This window comes from Lithobates pipiens, unplaced genomic scaffold (genome assembly GCF_037356315.1).
Source record: "Lithobates pipiens isolate NorthernLeopardFrog02 unplaced genomic scaffold, aLitPip1_a1.2 Scaffold_1, whole genome shotgun sequence".
Taxonomy (NCBI): Eukaryota; Metazoa; Chordata; class Amphibia; order Anura; family Ranidae; genus Lithobates; species Lithobates pipiens.
Window position 1 is genome coordinate 193840369 of NW_027507685.1, and position 16684 is coordinate 193857052.

The 16684-nt window shown below is 42.8% G+C and overlaps 1 protein-coding gene across 1 annotated transcript in view; it reads left to right on the forward strand.

Annotated features, from left to right (window-relative positions):
- Window positions 1-16398, forward strand: part of AR (androgen receptor) — a 352766-nt gene extending 336368 nt beyond the window's left edge. Inside the window, exons 6-8 of the mRNA XM_077479354.1 lie at window positions 6534-6664; window positions 10515-10672; window positions 13691-16398. Coding sequence (XP_077335480.1) covers window positions 6534-6664; window positions 10515-10672; window positions 13691-13846 — 445 coding nt within the window. The 3' untranslated portion in view covers window positions 13847-16398. The remainder of the gene's footprint in view (window positions 1-6533; window positions 6665-10514; window positions 10673-13690) is intronic.
- The last annotated feature ends 286 nt before the right edge of the window (window positions 16399-16684 follow it).

Genomic DNA, 16684 nt, shown 5'->3' on the forward strand with positions numbered 1-16684 from the left:
TAGTCACATTCAGCTGGGCTTGTTCTATAACCACTTGATGCCAAATCATGTACATGCATGTAATTGGCTTATTTTGGTTATACTGGGGTTATTGCTGTGGCTGTATGCCATAACTCCAGTACTTTTTTTTTTGGCCAGCAATGCATTTTCATTTGAAAGCAATCCTAATGGCTGATTAGCTACTGGATGGCTTTTACAGGTGGCTGGAGGAGACAGCCCCTCACACCGCCAATCGGCGCTTTTCTCCTGTGTGATCAGGAAGCCTGATATCTGATCTGGTGGTGCCACCCTGTAAAAACAGAGCTGGCTGGATATCTCCTGGTCCGAGGCTGTCTCTATGGTCTAGGACAGGGGTCCCCTTCCCCCATGGCCATGAACCTGTGCCTGTCCAAGGCTTGTTGGGGGCCGGTGGGTGGGCAGCAGACGAGTGAACTAGCATACCCAGAACTGCCACCCTCCCACCACCAGAAGGGACCCACTCTCTTTCTCCCAGCACCACCACTCCAATTTCTCTCTGTGGTCACCTTACCCATCGAGAGGAAGGAGGGGAAGGGGGAGTGAAGCAGTGCTGGCCAGTTAGTGACAGACTGCACACTCCCCCCCCCCCCAGAGGTGAACACCCCCTCCTATGTGGCAGGGAATAGAGCACACACAAGAGAGGTGACAAGTTGCACACCACCAGGAGGTGACAGGATGCACCAAGCAGCCCCCACCCCTGAGATGACAGGCTGCATACATCACTCCGCCCCCCCAGTGTTGGCAGGAAGCACACATAAAAAATTGCAACGACCACCATTTTATTCTCTAGAGCAGTGACAGTGAACCTCGACACTACAGTTGTTTTGAAACTACATTTCCCATGATGCTCAACTGCACTGCAGTTGCCAAGGTTTGCCATCACTTCTCTAGGGCCTTTGCTAAAAAAAAAAAAAAAAACCTCGACACTACAGTTGTTTTGAAACTACATTTCCCATGATGCTCAACTGCACTGCAGTTGCCAAGGTTTGCCATCACTGCTCTAGGGCCTTTGCTAAAAAAAAATAAAAAAAAATAATAATAATATATAATGTTTAGCAGTGGCGTCGCTAGGGGGCGGCTTTTGGGGCTATAGCCCAGAGTCTCTACAGGGATCCCCAAGGGGAGGGGGGCTCTCTGGGGACCCTGATGTAAGTGGGGGGCTCTCTGGGGATATATATACACACACGTATGTTATATGTGTATGCTTGCCCAAGCGTATGACTTTCTTTACTATGCTGCTATGGGCTCTAGCCCCAGATCTTTTGTAGACCCAGCAATGCCCCTGATGTTTAGGGATTCCTTTAGTAAAAAAAATGCAGATTTTTACCTGTAAATAGAAAATGTCAGAATAGGCCTGGTCTTAAAGTGCTTAATTAATGTTAAAAACATTTCCTAGCAAATCCAAGTCACTTCTTCAGTTCTAATGAGTGTCAGGAAATTACCCCAGGATTTAATTCCACACGGGTAGCATAGAAACCTTAACCTAATCTCCATGGAATGAGATATTGATTATCCAAGAACAGGGTGGGAGGTGTGAAATTTGTTGAACCAACCTGTTCTAGTTACGGAAATCCACCCTTGGTGTCAAGAAGGCTTTAGGGGTTTTAATCCTTGGATTTACATGGCTGATGGTGGGAATTGTTGTCAAAATGCTAAAATGGCAATATATGTTTCTTGTTTGGTCTCCACATTTCCTGTTATAGAATACTCTGATGCCCCGTACACACGAGCGGACTTTTCAACATCCAAAGTCCGAAGGACCGAGTCCGTCAGACTATCCGATCGTGTGTGGGCTGCAACGGACTTTTGATTCGCCAAAGTCTGACGGACTTTAGAAATGAAGCATGCTTCAAATTTTCCCGACGGAACTCCGCCGGACCCGGTCCCCTTCGAAAACTCCGCTCGTGTGTATGCTACTCCGACGGACTAAAACCGACGCTAGGGCAGCTATTGGCTACTGGCTATGAACTTCCTTATTCGAGTCCAGTCATACGTCATCACGTTCGAATCCGTCGGAGTTTAGTGTGATTGTGTGTGGCCAAGTCCGTTCGGCCGAAAAGTCTGTCAGAACTCCGTCGGAATTCCAGCAGAACTCCGACGGAACTCCTTTTTTTTGCATTGGTTCTGAGCATGCGTGTTTGTACTTTGTACAAAAGTCCTATAGTTTTCTGTACACACGATCAGGCTTTGCTCCATCAGACTTTTGTTGGAAAGTTTGTCCGTTCGCACAGCCAACAAAAGTCAGATGAAAACCAAAAAAGTTTGTCCGGTGGAGCATACACGCGCTAATTTGCATGTATGTTGTCAAAAAGTCTAATCGTGTGTATGGGCCTTAATTTTGACAAAATCTGGAACCTGTGGTTGGAGCACCCGGACGCTATTACAAAATCATCAATGTCACTGTCCCCACCAAGATCTTTTTAATGGTGTATCGAGCCCCTTTTATTATATCCTTCGGGATGTTGCCTCCTACTCGCTTCTCTCTTCATTGCAGAAGATTGGAGATCTGTCGTTATCTATCCTGTCACATGGTGTTTAATGCACTAATACCTTCAAATTATATTCTAACAAAAGTCCTCTATGCACCCCTCAGTTCATAGTTGAAGCAACCAGATTTAGACTATATTTGCTAAGCTTTGCCTATGTTTTGGGGTATTTTGTTTTTCTGTTTGTGCTGTTTTTTGTCTGGCGCTGATTTATTGCACTTCCTTTTGCGGTAAACTTGAAAAATTCAATAACAACAGAATTTATAAAAAAAAAATAGTGTTTAAGGCCCAAACCCTGTTCGGCGATGGTTGCTCCAGTTTGATGTAGATACACTTTTCACTTCTCTTGCCAAACCAGTTGTCCTCTCTGTCCAAATGTGTACCTCACTGTCCCTTTAGGACATATCATAAAATGATTAACACTTATGAAGCCTTTCTGACACCAGTGGTGGAATTGTGTAATTGGTTCCACAATTTTCACACCTCCTATCCTGTACTTTCAGTATAACATCTGCCTTTCAAAGTAATTGGATTACGGCAGCCTTTCTCAACCTTTTCAGCACAGAGGAACCATTGAAATAACTTTCCAGTCTCAGGGAACCCTTGCTAGAAATGACTATAACTACATAAGTGTGATGGTCAGTAGGAAAAATACTTCTTACGCCTATGGTTATTAGGAACAATTACCCCCTTACAGAAAGCTAAAAAGATCAATGGTGTCAGTGGGAACTTCTCTGATAGGCAGAAATTGCTCATTATTCTAGGAACCCCTAGCGACCTCTTGAAGAGCCCCAGTTGAGAAACCTTGAAATACAGTGTTAGTGGTATCACTGTGAAAATAAATGCTGGGATATTTTGACACTCAGAACCTAAATAAGTGGCTTGGAAGAGCTACAAAAGGTTTGCAAAAATAAAAAATAAAACAGTGGTCTTCAAACTGTGGCCCTTTGCTTGCCTTTATCTGGCCCTTGGGGCCAGAAACTAACTGACACCAATGATAGGGAACCATTCCCCATACTGACACCATCAAGCAATGATGGGGCATGAATGCTGGGGCATTTTCTACACCCACTAGCCACATTCTGGCCCCACTGGCCTGAAGGACAGTAGATTTTTTTTAGAATTTGTTTTGCTTAGAGTTTGGAGACCCCTGGTATATACTATAAGAAAATAAGTAGCCTTTGATGCAGTTATCCATCTGGAATATGTATTGCAATATATAGGAAACAAGGATGTCAAAGTTAGCTAGAACTCTTGGAATCTTCTGTGTAAAATGTGGTCACACCCTTCTAGACCCTATTTGTTATATATATATATATATATATATATATATATAAATATATATATATACAGTCAGGTCCATATATATAGGGACATCAACACAATTCTAATCTTTTTGGCTCTATACACCACCACAATGGATTTGAAATGAAACGAACAAGATGTGCTTTAACTGCAGACTTTAAACTTTAATTTGAGGGTATTTACATCCAAATCAGGTGATCGGTGTAGGAATTACAACAGTTTGTATATGTGCCTCCCACTTTTTAAGGGACCAAAAGTAATAGGACAATTGGCTGCTGAGCTGTTCCATGGCCAGGTGTGCGTTTTTCCCTCATTATCCCATTTACAAGGAGCAGATAAAAGGTCCAGAGTTAATTTCAAGTGTGCTATTTGCATTTGGAATCTGTTGCTGTCAACTCTCAATATGAGATCCAAAGAGCTGTCACTATCAGTGAAGAAAGCCATCATTAGACTGAAAAAACAATGCAAACCCATCAGAGAGATAGCAAAAACATTAGGTGTGAGCAAATCAACTGTTTGGAACATCCTTAAAAAGAAAGAACGTACCGGTGATCTCAGCAACACCAAAAGACCCGGAAAACCACAGAAAACCACTGTGGTGTATGACCGAAGAATTCTTTCCCTGGTGAAGAAAACTCCCTTCACAACAGTTGGCCAGATCAAGAACACTCTCCAGGAGGTAGGTGTATGTGTGTCAAAGTCAACAATCAAGAGAAGACTTCACCAGAGTGAATACAGAGGGGTCACCACAAGATGTAAACCATTGGTGAGCCTCAAAAACAGGAAGGCCAGATTAGAGTTTGCCAAACAACATCTAAGAAAGCCTTCACAGTTCTGGAACAACATCCTATGGAGAGAGGAGACCGAGATCAACTTGTACCAGAGTGATGGGAAGAGAAGAGTATGGAGAAGGAAAGGAGCTGCTCATGATCCAAAGCACAGCACCTCATCAGTGAAGCATGGTGGTGGTAGTGTCATGGCGTGGGCATGTATGGCTGCCAATGGAACTGGTTCTCTTGTATTTATTGATGATGTGACTGCTGAAAAAAGCTGCAGGATGAATTCTGAAGTGTTTTGGGGGAATATTATCTTCTCATATTCAGCAAAATGCTTCAGAACTCATTGGACGGAGCTTCACAGTGCAGATGGACAATGACCCAAAGCATACTGCGAAAGCAACCAAAGAGTTTTTAAGGAAAAGAAGTGGAATGTTATGCAATGGCCAAGTCACTCACCTGACCTGAATCCGATGGAGTGTTCATTTCACTTGCTGAAGACGAAACTGAAGGGAAAATGCCCCAAGAACAAGCAGGAACTGACGGTGGGCAGTAGAGGCCTGGCAGAGCATCACTAGGGATGAAGCCCAGCGTCTGGTGATGTCTATGCGTTCCAGACTTCAGGCTGTAATTGACTGCAAAGGATTTGCAACCAAGTATTAAAACGTGAAAGTTTGATGGATGATTGTTAATCTGTCCCATTACTTTTGGTCCCTTAAAAAGTAGGAGGCACATATACAAACTGTTGTAATTCCTACACCGTTCACCTGATTTGGATGTAAATACCCTCAAATCAAAGCTGAAAGTCTGCAGTTAAAGCACATCTTGTTTGTTTCATTTCAAATCCATTGTGTTGGTGTATAGAGCCAAAAATATTAGAATTGTGTCAATGTCCCAATACTTATGGACCTGACTGTGTATATATATATATATATATATATATATATATATATATATATATATATATATATATATATATATATATATATATATGTAAGCTATTTGGATAAACCCATAGACACCTATCCCGTTTTGCCCCATTAAATGATTTCCCCCTTTTACCTAGTCTGATAACAAATCAAAATGTTGGGCTCCCCATCACATTCTCACTCACAATAGTCACCAGAACACATAGAGACGGTGAAGCTCCTCAGCAGTGATGCCGCCCGTAATAAAAAAAAACTGGAGGTTCTAACCCCTTATCACTAGGTTTGCAGAAACCTGTCACACCATTTTTGAGCCTATTGACTTCCCATTCCAAAACCATGGGCATACAATCAAGTATATAGCCATGCAATCACCATTTAGTATATAAAGATATTTTAGGCAAATGTGCACTTCCAGTCTTGTTTGGGGAACACCATTTTCTATTCTAACATGACTGTACCCGTGTACTAGGCAAGTTGTTGATGTGAACAACTCAAGTGGTCTGCGAAGAGCCCTGGGATGATTTAAAATGTAGGTTTTGAGCTAGGTCTTCTCTTTCGATTTTCCAAAGACAAGCTCTACAACCTTGTGAAAAGCCTTCCCAGAAGCAGAAGGCTCTTTTCTGTTTCAGGATGACTATTTCTGTGTGCACCAAGCCAGTTCCTTAAGGAGTTATGATTTGACCGGTTGGATGTTGAGGAACTCAAGTGACAAACATCTTCCCTACTGAACATCTCTGACAATGATTTAAAATGCTGGTTCTGAGCTAGTTGTTCTCTCTTGGTTTTCCATTTAGCCTAATGGACACAAATTCCCACAGACACCCACCAAAATCTTGTGGAAAGTCTTCCTAGAACTATAGAGGCTGTTATAGCCAGAAAGATAGAGGTAGTGGTGGAGAGGGGAGTTGGGGGGAAGTTGGCATATTAATTTAATGCCCAGACAGCATAGAACTTAATATTGTTGTTTTATTGCAAATATGATATTTAAAATACAAAATTGATCTTCTCTTATTGAATAGGTATCGCATGCACAAATCACGAATGTACAGCCAGTGTGTTCGAATGCGTCACCTCTCACAAGAATTTGGATGGTTACAGATCACACCAGAGGAATTCCTGTGTATGAAGGCCCTTCTGCTCTTCAGCATTAGTAAGTACTGAAACATCATGTCCCTACTTACGTTTATTCATTGCATTAGACCATGTGCGTTCAGGCAACACGCTACAGTGTGTCTAGGGGCACTGCAATAGAGCAGTAGACATTTGAGCAGACTTGCAAACATGGAAATTTGAAGATTCACTTTTTAAGGCTGTATACTGAAACCTCCAGATAATGTACAAGTATGTTGCACTGCACTGCTTAAACCCTTTGTGGTTAAAAAAATTGCAAAGAACTGTGGTGTGTTCCAGGAGTCACTATATTTGGACAGTGGGTGGTCCTGCAAAAATTTAACTAGTATGAAGACAAGCAGAGGATTGGCTCAGGAGTGTCTCATTAAGGAAGGATTGTCGGTCGGCCTATAGTAAAAAGTCCATCAGAAGGCATAATTATAGGCAAAGCTCTTCTGAAAATGTATGTCCACTTAGAGGATAGCCTCACATCACTTTTATCAGAAAAGGTACCAAAACAGAAAGGTGCAAAAATACTTTAAGAAACCAAAAAAAACGTAGCTCTGCCCTAGCTTTCAATACTTCCAGGAGGTGTGGTCAATGTCACCATACCTCACTGATACATGTGCTCCTGCACTGTACTTTGATGCTTGGTGGACCTTCCCATGAAGCCCTAGATCTGTGGTCTCCAAACTGTGGCCCGGGGGATGTGGCCCTTTGCGTGCTTTTATCTGGCCCTTGGGGCACTATTCCACCAACGGGCACCAATGATGGAGCACCATTTCCCCCACTGACACCATCAATGGGACACTATTCTTATTGATATCAACAGTGGAGCATTATTCCTCCCATGGAAACCAGTGACAGGGCACTGATATTTTCTACTCTACCACTCCTACAGCCGGAGGGACAGTAAACTGGCCCTTTGATTATAAAATTCGGAAACCCCTGCCCTAGATGCAATCCAAGCCTCCACTGGATCCTCTCATCCTTTATGGAAGTTAGTCAGTGGGGGTGAGGTTCGGGGAGGGAAAAAAGTATTTGATCCCCTGCTGATTTTGTACATTTGCCCACTGACTATCATTTTAATGGTAGGTTTATTTTAACAGTGAGAAACAGAACAACAAAAACAAAAATCAGAAAAATGCATTTAAAAAAAGCTATAAATTCATTTGCATTTTAATGAGTGAAATAAGTATTTGACCACCTTTGCAATACAGGACTTAGTACTTGGTGGCAAAGTCCTTGTTAGCAATCACAGAGGTCAGACGTTTCTTGTAGTTGGCAACCAGGTTTTCACACATCTCAGGAGGGATTTTGTCCCACTCCTCTTTGCAGATCCTCTGCAAGTCATTAAGGTTTTGACGGTGATGTTTGGTAACTCGAACCTTCAGCTCTCTCCATATATTTTCTATGGGATTAAAGTCTGACAACTGGTTAGACCACTCCAAGACTTTAATGTGCTTCTTCTTGAGCCACTCCTTTGTTGCATTGGCTGTGTGTTTTGGGTCATTGTCATGCTGGAATACCCATCCACAACCCATTTTCAATGCCCTGGCTGTGAGAAGGAGGTTCTCACCCACAATTTGATGATACATGGCCCCGTCACTTTGATGCAGTGAAATTGTCCTGTCCCAAAGCATAATGTTTCACCTCCATATTTGATAGTGGGGATGGTGTTCTTGGGGTCATAGGCAGCATTCCTCCTCCTCCAAACACAGCGAGTTGAGTTGATGCCAAAGAGCTTGATTTTGGACTCATCTGACCACAACACTTTCACACAGTTCTCCTCTGAATCATTCAGATGTTCATTAGCAGGCTTCAGATGAGCCTGTACATGTGCTTTCTTGAGCAGGGGGACCTTGCGAGTGCTGCAGGATTTCAGCCCTTCTTGGCGACTATGGTCCCAGTTGCCTTGAGATCATTGACAAGATTCTCCCGTGTAGTTCTGGGCTGATTCCTCACCATTCTCATGCTCATTGAAACTCTACGAGGTAAGATCTTGCATGGAGCCCCAGACCGAGGGAGATTGACAGTTATTTTGTGTTTCTTTCATTTGCGAATAATCACACCAACTGTTGTCACCCTCTCACCTAGCCCATTCCAGCCTTGAGTAGGTCTACAATCTTGCCCCTGACATCCTTGGACAGCTCTTTGGTCTTGGCCATGGTGGAGAGATTCTTTAAAGCGGTTCTCCACCCTAAAGGGGAAGGTCCGCTAATCTGATCCCTCCCCCCCTACGGTGCCACAATCGGCACCTTTCAGGGGGGAGGGGGTGCAGTTACCTGGATAATCCAGGTATCTGCACCCACTTCTGGGACAGACCCCCGCAGACACCCTGCCCCCCCCCCCCCCCCATTGTGTTCTGGGAAACACACAGTTCCCAGGACACAGCGGGGACCAGAAAAGACGCGCAGCACGACTCGCGCATGCGCAGTAGGGAACCAGGCAGTGAAGCCGCAATGCTTCACTTCCCGATTCCCTGACAGAGGATGGCGGCGGGGGCAGTAGCGAGACGAGCGATCGCTCGTCATCTGCCGCCGACATCGCTGGACACTGGGACAGGTAAGTGTGATTTTATTAAAAGTCAGCAGCTGCAATATTAGTAGCTGCTGGCTTTTAATATTTTTTTTTTAGGTGCAGAACCGCTTTAAGAGAGTGCTCCTAATCTCAGCTCATTACCTGTATATAAGACACATTGGAAGCCAAAAATCTTGCAGATTGTCAGGGGATCAAATACTTATTTCACTCATTAGAATGCAAATCAATTTATAACTTTTTTGAAATGCGTTTTTCAGGATATTGTTGTCTCTCACTGTTAAAATAAACCTACCATTAAAATTATAGACTGATCATTTCTTTGTCAGTGGGCAAACGTACAAGATCATCAGGGGATCAAATACTGTTTTCCCTTACTGTAGATGGCCACTTAGGGGGGAGCAAAGAGCATAGCTGTGGAACAAAATCCTTTTGAAAGAGAAGGAACACCACACCAATTGATGATATTCCACATATATTTAATTCAGTTTAAAAAATCCAAAAAGACAAAAGTGCTTTTCAGTGGTTATAAAAGGACTCCATTCACCAGGGCCTATTAGAATTTTCTAAAACGTTAACTTGCCTTTTCTAATTTTTATGATGAAAGAATTATATTTGTACTGTATACCATTGGCGTGATGTTCCTTGGATTTCTAAAACTAGCAAATAATACACAATAAATAAAATACTATATGTAATACCGTATTTGCCGGCGTATAAGACGACCTTTTACACTTAAAAAAACTGAGCAAAAAGGAGGGGTCGTCTTATACGCCGGGTCCGCTGCTGGGATGCCTTCTGGCTGTCCGGTAATACTGTATGTAGCTTCGGCTACATACAGTATATACCACTGAACCAATCCCAGTGAGCGATGTATTCAAATGAATACAGAGCCTGCTCGGATTGGAGCAGCAATCTCTGCCAATCCGAGCAGGCTACACACAGTAGCCTGCTCCGATTGGCTTTGAGAGTGAGGCGCGGGCTGATGATGTAACAGCCTCCGCCAATCCCAGCAGGCTTTGTATTCATTAATAGAATACATTGCTCGCCGTGATTGGCTCCAGCACCAGAAGGAAGAAGGAAATGGCTCCAGCAAGAACGAAGAAGAAGAGGGATATGAAGCGTCGGAAGCCTCGGAATCGGGGGTCGTCTTAAACGGTGAGTACGGGCAAAACATTTTAACTGTGCAGGTTTTTAGGGGGTCGTCTTATATGCCGGGTCGTCTTATACGCCGGCAAATACGGTATGTATTTGTGATTTTATGTTAATATGAAATATGATGGACCTAATGGTTGGACTGGGTTACTATAGCTCATTTCACTTACTGTAAAACGTGCCTCACTTGTTTCCAGTTCCTGTGGAAGGTCTGAAAGACCAGAAGTGCTTTGACGAGCTTCGGATGAACTACATTAAGGAATTAGATCGTGTCATCTCCTGCAAAAGGAACAACCCAGCTTCGAGCTCAAGGCGGTTTTTCCAACTTACCAAACTCCTGGATTCAGTGCAGCCAGTGAGTGAGGATTGATGTCTAAAATAATGTATCCCGTCTGTATTTTAACAATCTAATTCATCTTTATTTAGGTGATACAAAGAAATGATTACTAAGGATGGGTAAGGTTCAGGTTGAATTCAGTTTGGCACAAACTCATAGGAAACAGCCACATGATAGCAGGCCGCAGGCCCATTTAGCTTTGGCCTTTGAAATCCGTGCTGATGGCATTATTGACCTAATTTGGCCACATGGCCATACAGTATTTAGTCAATGACATTGTCCAAATATGGGAATGTAGCCATAATAAGTCAATGATGTCACCAGCATCCCTGCATGGCTACAGGGTAGGAAATTCCACGGCTACAGTGGACTGGTGACCTGTTATCATGTTTCCTGCAGGTTCAGACTCAGCTGAGTTCAGGAAAGAGAGAGGGAAAACACCTTCTATGTGTAGTAACAGGACAAATTTATTGCTTAAAAACAATTAGCAACTCACATGTATGGCTTGAGAAAGGAATGGGCATGCTCTGAAATGTGTAGCCACATCTTGTCATTCTCCCAGCATGATGTCACTTTCGCCGAGCAGGCCAGTGTGTTCCAGCGTGGTTCCCATTGAGGTGCAAGGACCTGTCATCATCGGTACTATGTACATTTCATGGAAACCTTCGGAGACGGCCAAAAAATCTGGATGCCAGTGGGTTCTTTTCTTGTGAAGAGCAAGTTTTTTTTATTTATTTTTTATTGCATGTGTGAGTTGCCAATTGTTTTTAAACCATAAATATGTCCTAATACTACACTTATAAGGTGCTTTTCCTTCCTCTGCCCTTGTCTCACATAACAGAGTTCACATCCACTCTTGGGTCAGCAGCCATAAATGTCATGGACTTTTCGGGTCTATCATCCTAGAGAGTTTATTATTGAACTTTTATACATTTACAGTATATCATTTTTTGGGGGCCTACTAACCTTTGTGCACCATTTATCTCTTCCCTATCAACTTAGTTCAGCCCGAACCTTATCTCATTCCTAATTATTCCCAAAAACAGCATGCTACACTATATGGCCAAACGTTTGAGGACACTTGACCATCACCCCTATATAAGCTGGTTGGGAAAACTGATTTTAAAACTGTGGACATTAATATAAAGTTGTAACCCCTTTTTGGCTATAACAGCCTTTACCCTGCTTGGAAGGCTTGCACAAGATTTTGGATTGTCTGTGGGAATTTGTGCTCCTTTTTGAGGTCATGTACTGTTGTTAGATGTTGATGTTGAGGAGACCTGTCTCAGAATTCTCATTCTAATTCATCCAAAGGGTGTTTTTTTTTTTTTTTTTTTAAAGTGGTTCTAAAGTCTGAAAGTTTTATTTTTATCTTAATGCATTCTATGCATTAAGATTAAAAAAAAACCTCTGTGTGCAGCAGCCCCCCTCCGCCACCCCTAATACTTACCTGAGAACCCATCTCGATCCAACGATGTTGCACGAGAGTCTGGGCTGTCCAGGACTCTCCATCCTCATTGGCTGAGACAGCAGGGGGCGCCATTGTCTCCCACTGCTGTCAAAGTCAGTGAGCCAATGAGGAGAGAGAGAGGGGGTAGGGCCGCAGTCTGAATGATCACACAGCAGCACTCGGCAGGAGGGAGGGGCCATGAGCATCAGCGAGGGACCTGAGAAGGGAACGAACTGGGCTGCTCTTTGCAAGACCACTGCACAAAGTGGGTAAGTATACCATGTTTGTTATTTTAAACAAAAAAGGGGGCTTTAGTATCACATTAAGCTTCTCGTTACAGTAAATTTTATTCAAAACCCCATGTGAACACAAAAAGTCAACCACAGCACACAAAAAAAGAGCACGGGGGTAAAGTATGGCCAGTCTTTCGAAAAGAAGGGACTCAAACCCTGATCTCCCTGGGGAACAAGGCTCCGGACAGAGGCAAGGTACACCATGGTCTACCTAGGCCAAAGGCAGTCTATCAAAGTTCAGTAGGGTTGAGGTCAGGGCTCTGTTTCTCTACACCAGGGTTTCCAACCAGGGTTCCGCTAGAGGGGTTCCTTGAGCAATAAGCATTTTTTGCCTCTCAAATAAGCTCCCACTGACACAATTGATCTTTTTAGCTATCTGTAATTGGGTAGTTCTTCCTTATGACCACACGTGTAGGGAACATTCTTCCCACTGACCGTCAAACAAATTTATCATGAGATGTAGATATAGTCATTTTTAGCAGGGGTTCCCTGAGATCAGAAAAATATTTCAAAGGTTCCTTTGTGTTGAAAAGGTTGAAGACTGCTCTACACCAGACTGGTCAAACCATGTCTTTATGGAGCTGACTTTGTACAGATGGGCATAATCATGGTGAAACAGAGAAGGGCCTTCCCCAAACTGTTGCCACAATGTAGAAAGAACATGTTACACTTCCCTGGAAACACGTGAATTCCATCATATTGAGAGGTGTCACTTTGGGCATACAGTATAATAGGGCATTATGGTCAGAAGCCTCTTTGGCCATGTAGTGTAAAAGTAAATAACCATGGACATAGCAATCAGAATGTAATCAGTAAGCAGAATGTTGCACTGTAGGAACACATTGCTCCTTTCAGCTAAACTATGTGTGTGAGAAACTGTTGTCTGACGGAGCATGTTGTCATTTGTTTTTACAGTTTTCATCAAAGATATCAATCACCAGACGTGTCTCTACCATGACCTTTAATGCAGCTTCATGCAGCTTATTGAAATAATAGAGTATATATAGCCATACAGTAACTCATTATTTATGTGAATGCAGTTGATTTTCAGAATGTCATCTGTGCACCTACCAATGCTCATACATACACTCTAAAAACTGGCCTTGATAAAATCAAGTATTGGAATGTTTATTTTGGGCCTTTTCCCATGCTAACCTTTATTTCTATTGAACCTGGTCCTCTAAAATGGTGTTGCTCTCTAGTTGTTCAACCCAAGTTTGCTATCCACTATGGTTGATCCTTATTAAGTTTCATATGTAGTCATACCTTATTTATTATACTTTTATTTTTTAGATCGCTCGTGAGCTGCACCAGTTTACATTTGACCTATTTGTAAAGGCCCAGATGGTGAGCGTGGATTTTCCCGAGATGATGTCTGAGATCATTTCCGTCCAGGTCCCCAAGATCCTGTCTGGAAGAGTCAAGCCCCTCTACTTTCACAGTTCATGAAGAGCCCTCTGTTGGCCATTTCCCTTACCCATGCAGTGTGCCTTAAGGGTCACCGTGTACAGATTATGCAAAATGGATCCCGCCTCCAGTATTCATCATGTCATATCTGAAAGGCGTGGCCACTAAATAGGCGCATGTTTGTGTGCAGGACAATCGTCATGCAAAACCACAAGCTATACGTGTGCCATGTGACCAACTCACAGGAGGACACACCGAGGAACCATCACGGTTTTTACTAGCAGACTACAGTGCTGGAGCACCTCTGTTTAAAATGGGAATTTCTGGGGGAATCTGGGAAATATGAGATGTGTTTCTACACATTATACCAATATGTTAATTTTCATATATGGCAGTTTATACAACATTATGTATCCAATGTGAAAAGTAGTGGAGAGACAAAATTTAAAACAAACTGTTTTGAGTACATCTCTGCATTGCATACCCAATCCCACATGTTTTATCCCTCTATCCTCTTTGCAAGTACCAACAAAATACCTGGGGATTTAGCCAAAAATCCAGTAAACTCTTAAAGTGGAAGTAAACCCATCGATCTAACAGTTTAAAAAACAGTTACATTCCTAGCATGCCAGAAATGGTAACTGTCACATTGGTTGTGCTCTCAAACTGTCAAACCATCTAATGGCTAGTGTCATAACTTATGACATGTGCAGCTTCATGGCAGGTAAAGATTAAATGGAGGCCAAGATGGCAACTTCCTTGGCTGAAAACGATAGGAGGGTTAACTTCCACTTTAAGTTCCTGTAGAGAGCTGACAACTCTGTCTCTGCTGCACTGAAATCCCAAGCAGTGCTGTCCAGCCTTCTGAGTTCTCCTTGGTGGACTACACAAAATGCCCACTTATGTTATGAAGTGGAGGATTGGAAGGGGCGTTCTATGTAGTCCAGCAAAAGAAAACTGGATGGGGCCAACAACACTTCTAGGGATTTCAGTGCAGCAGAGGCAGCATTGCCAGCTCACTACAGGAAGTTAGGAGCTCACTAAATTTCTGGCAGGTCAACACCTATTTTCTGTACTTTTAGCATTTTTAAAGAGACAAAACAATGGAAATATGCATGTATTGGAGAGATGCACTACATTTTTTATTTTTTTATTTTGCCCAGATATATATTTTAACTATACACAGAACTCATTAGCGAAAGAATGTATTCTCTTGGCTGCAAACCCTAGTCAACGTGGCAAGGACTTCTTAACACTTAGTGTTGCTCAAAGATAGATTTAATGTTGATTATGTGTTCTTGTGTACCAGCCAAGAGATGTCGGGGCTATATTTACAAGCTAAAGGGGTGATTGAGTACTTCAGCTTTACAAGCTTAAGGGGTGATCGAGTACTTCAGCCGGCAATGAAACATTACTTTAGATACATGACCCTCTGATTGAGGGGCACAGCTGTACTTATAATGCTGTATCTGAAGGCGAGGGGGGTAAGGAGATGAGAGGCATTCAAATGACTGCTCAAGGCTGCCTTAGGAATAAAATCAACTCCATGGAAATTGCAAAGAAGGGTCTAGTCCAAGTTCTAAATTATCCACCCGGGGAACACATGCTCTCTGAAATACTGTACTGGACGCCTGGGCTTCTATCAGCTTTTATTTCTTACATGTAGCATGTCTTAGTGATATGTTAGGCTTGATATACTAATATCAACGTTTTCAGTATATTATTTGTGCAGCTTTATTTAGACCATGTATATTGCCAGAGAATGAGCCACGATATTTAGACTCACTGAATGGTAGTAAAGTATATTTAACTAATAGTAGCCACCACATTGTTTACGAAGCCCGAGCTACACTATATGACAAAAAGCTTGTGGACACCTGACCATTACACTTACATGAGCTTGTTGGTCATCCCATTTCAGAACCATGGCTATTAATATGGAGTTGTCCACCTTTGTGGCTTTAATAGCTTTCACTCCTCTGGGTAGGCTTTCCAAAATATGTTTTAGTGTGCCTGTAAAAATTTTTGGCCAATATATTTTTGAGGTCAGGTACTGATGTTGGATGAGTAGACCTGGCTCACAATTGCCATTCCTGTTCATCCCAAAAGGTGTTCAGTAGGGCTGAGGTCAGAGCTGTCTGAAGGACACTCAAGTTTCTCTACACCATACTGGTCAAACCATGTCTCATCATGGACCTGGTTTTATTTACATGCTGTCATGCTGGAACAGAAAACCTCCTCCTCCTCTTTCTTCTGGGTAGGCTTCCTAAAAGATTTTGGAGTTTGTCTGTGGCACACCAGAGCAGAAGATCTGGCTCTGTGTTTGAGTTCATCCCAGAAGGGATGAGGCAGGGCTCTATACAGACCATTCATGTTCCTCCACACCAAACTGCTCAAAACCATTTTTGGAGTAAGCATTATGCAAATGAACTCAACCTTTTGGAGGGATGTCAACATACTTTTTGCCATATAGTGTATCAGCAGGGAACCTGTCCTTTGGACGTTTACAAATTGCGGTAATGTGTGCTTTCTATTAGGGCCAGTGGGGCCAATTTACTAGAAGAATAAATTTGCACTAGCCTAAACCCTTGAAAGTGTCCGTAAATCTGTTTGGATATTTGAAGTGAACATAGTCTGGGACTCCGGTAAATCCGTTCCAAAGAGTTATACAAAAGCCGGCCTTAGATGGATGGAATCTTGGCCAGTTCAGCATGGACCAGCTGAGATTTGATCCATCTATGGTGGGCAGGCTGGTTATAACCCAAGGGGTAGAACAAGCCTGTCGGATTTTTTACATGCATTTACTGCCGGCAGCTATAGCCACTAGCACTAATCATTGAGTTTATTCAGGCAGGAAGGCTCCCTGCCAGCAGAACACAA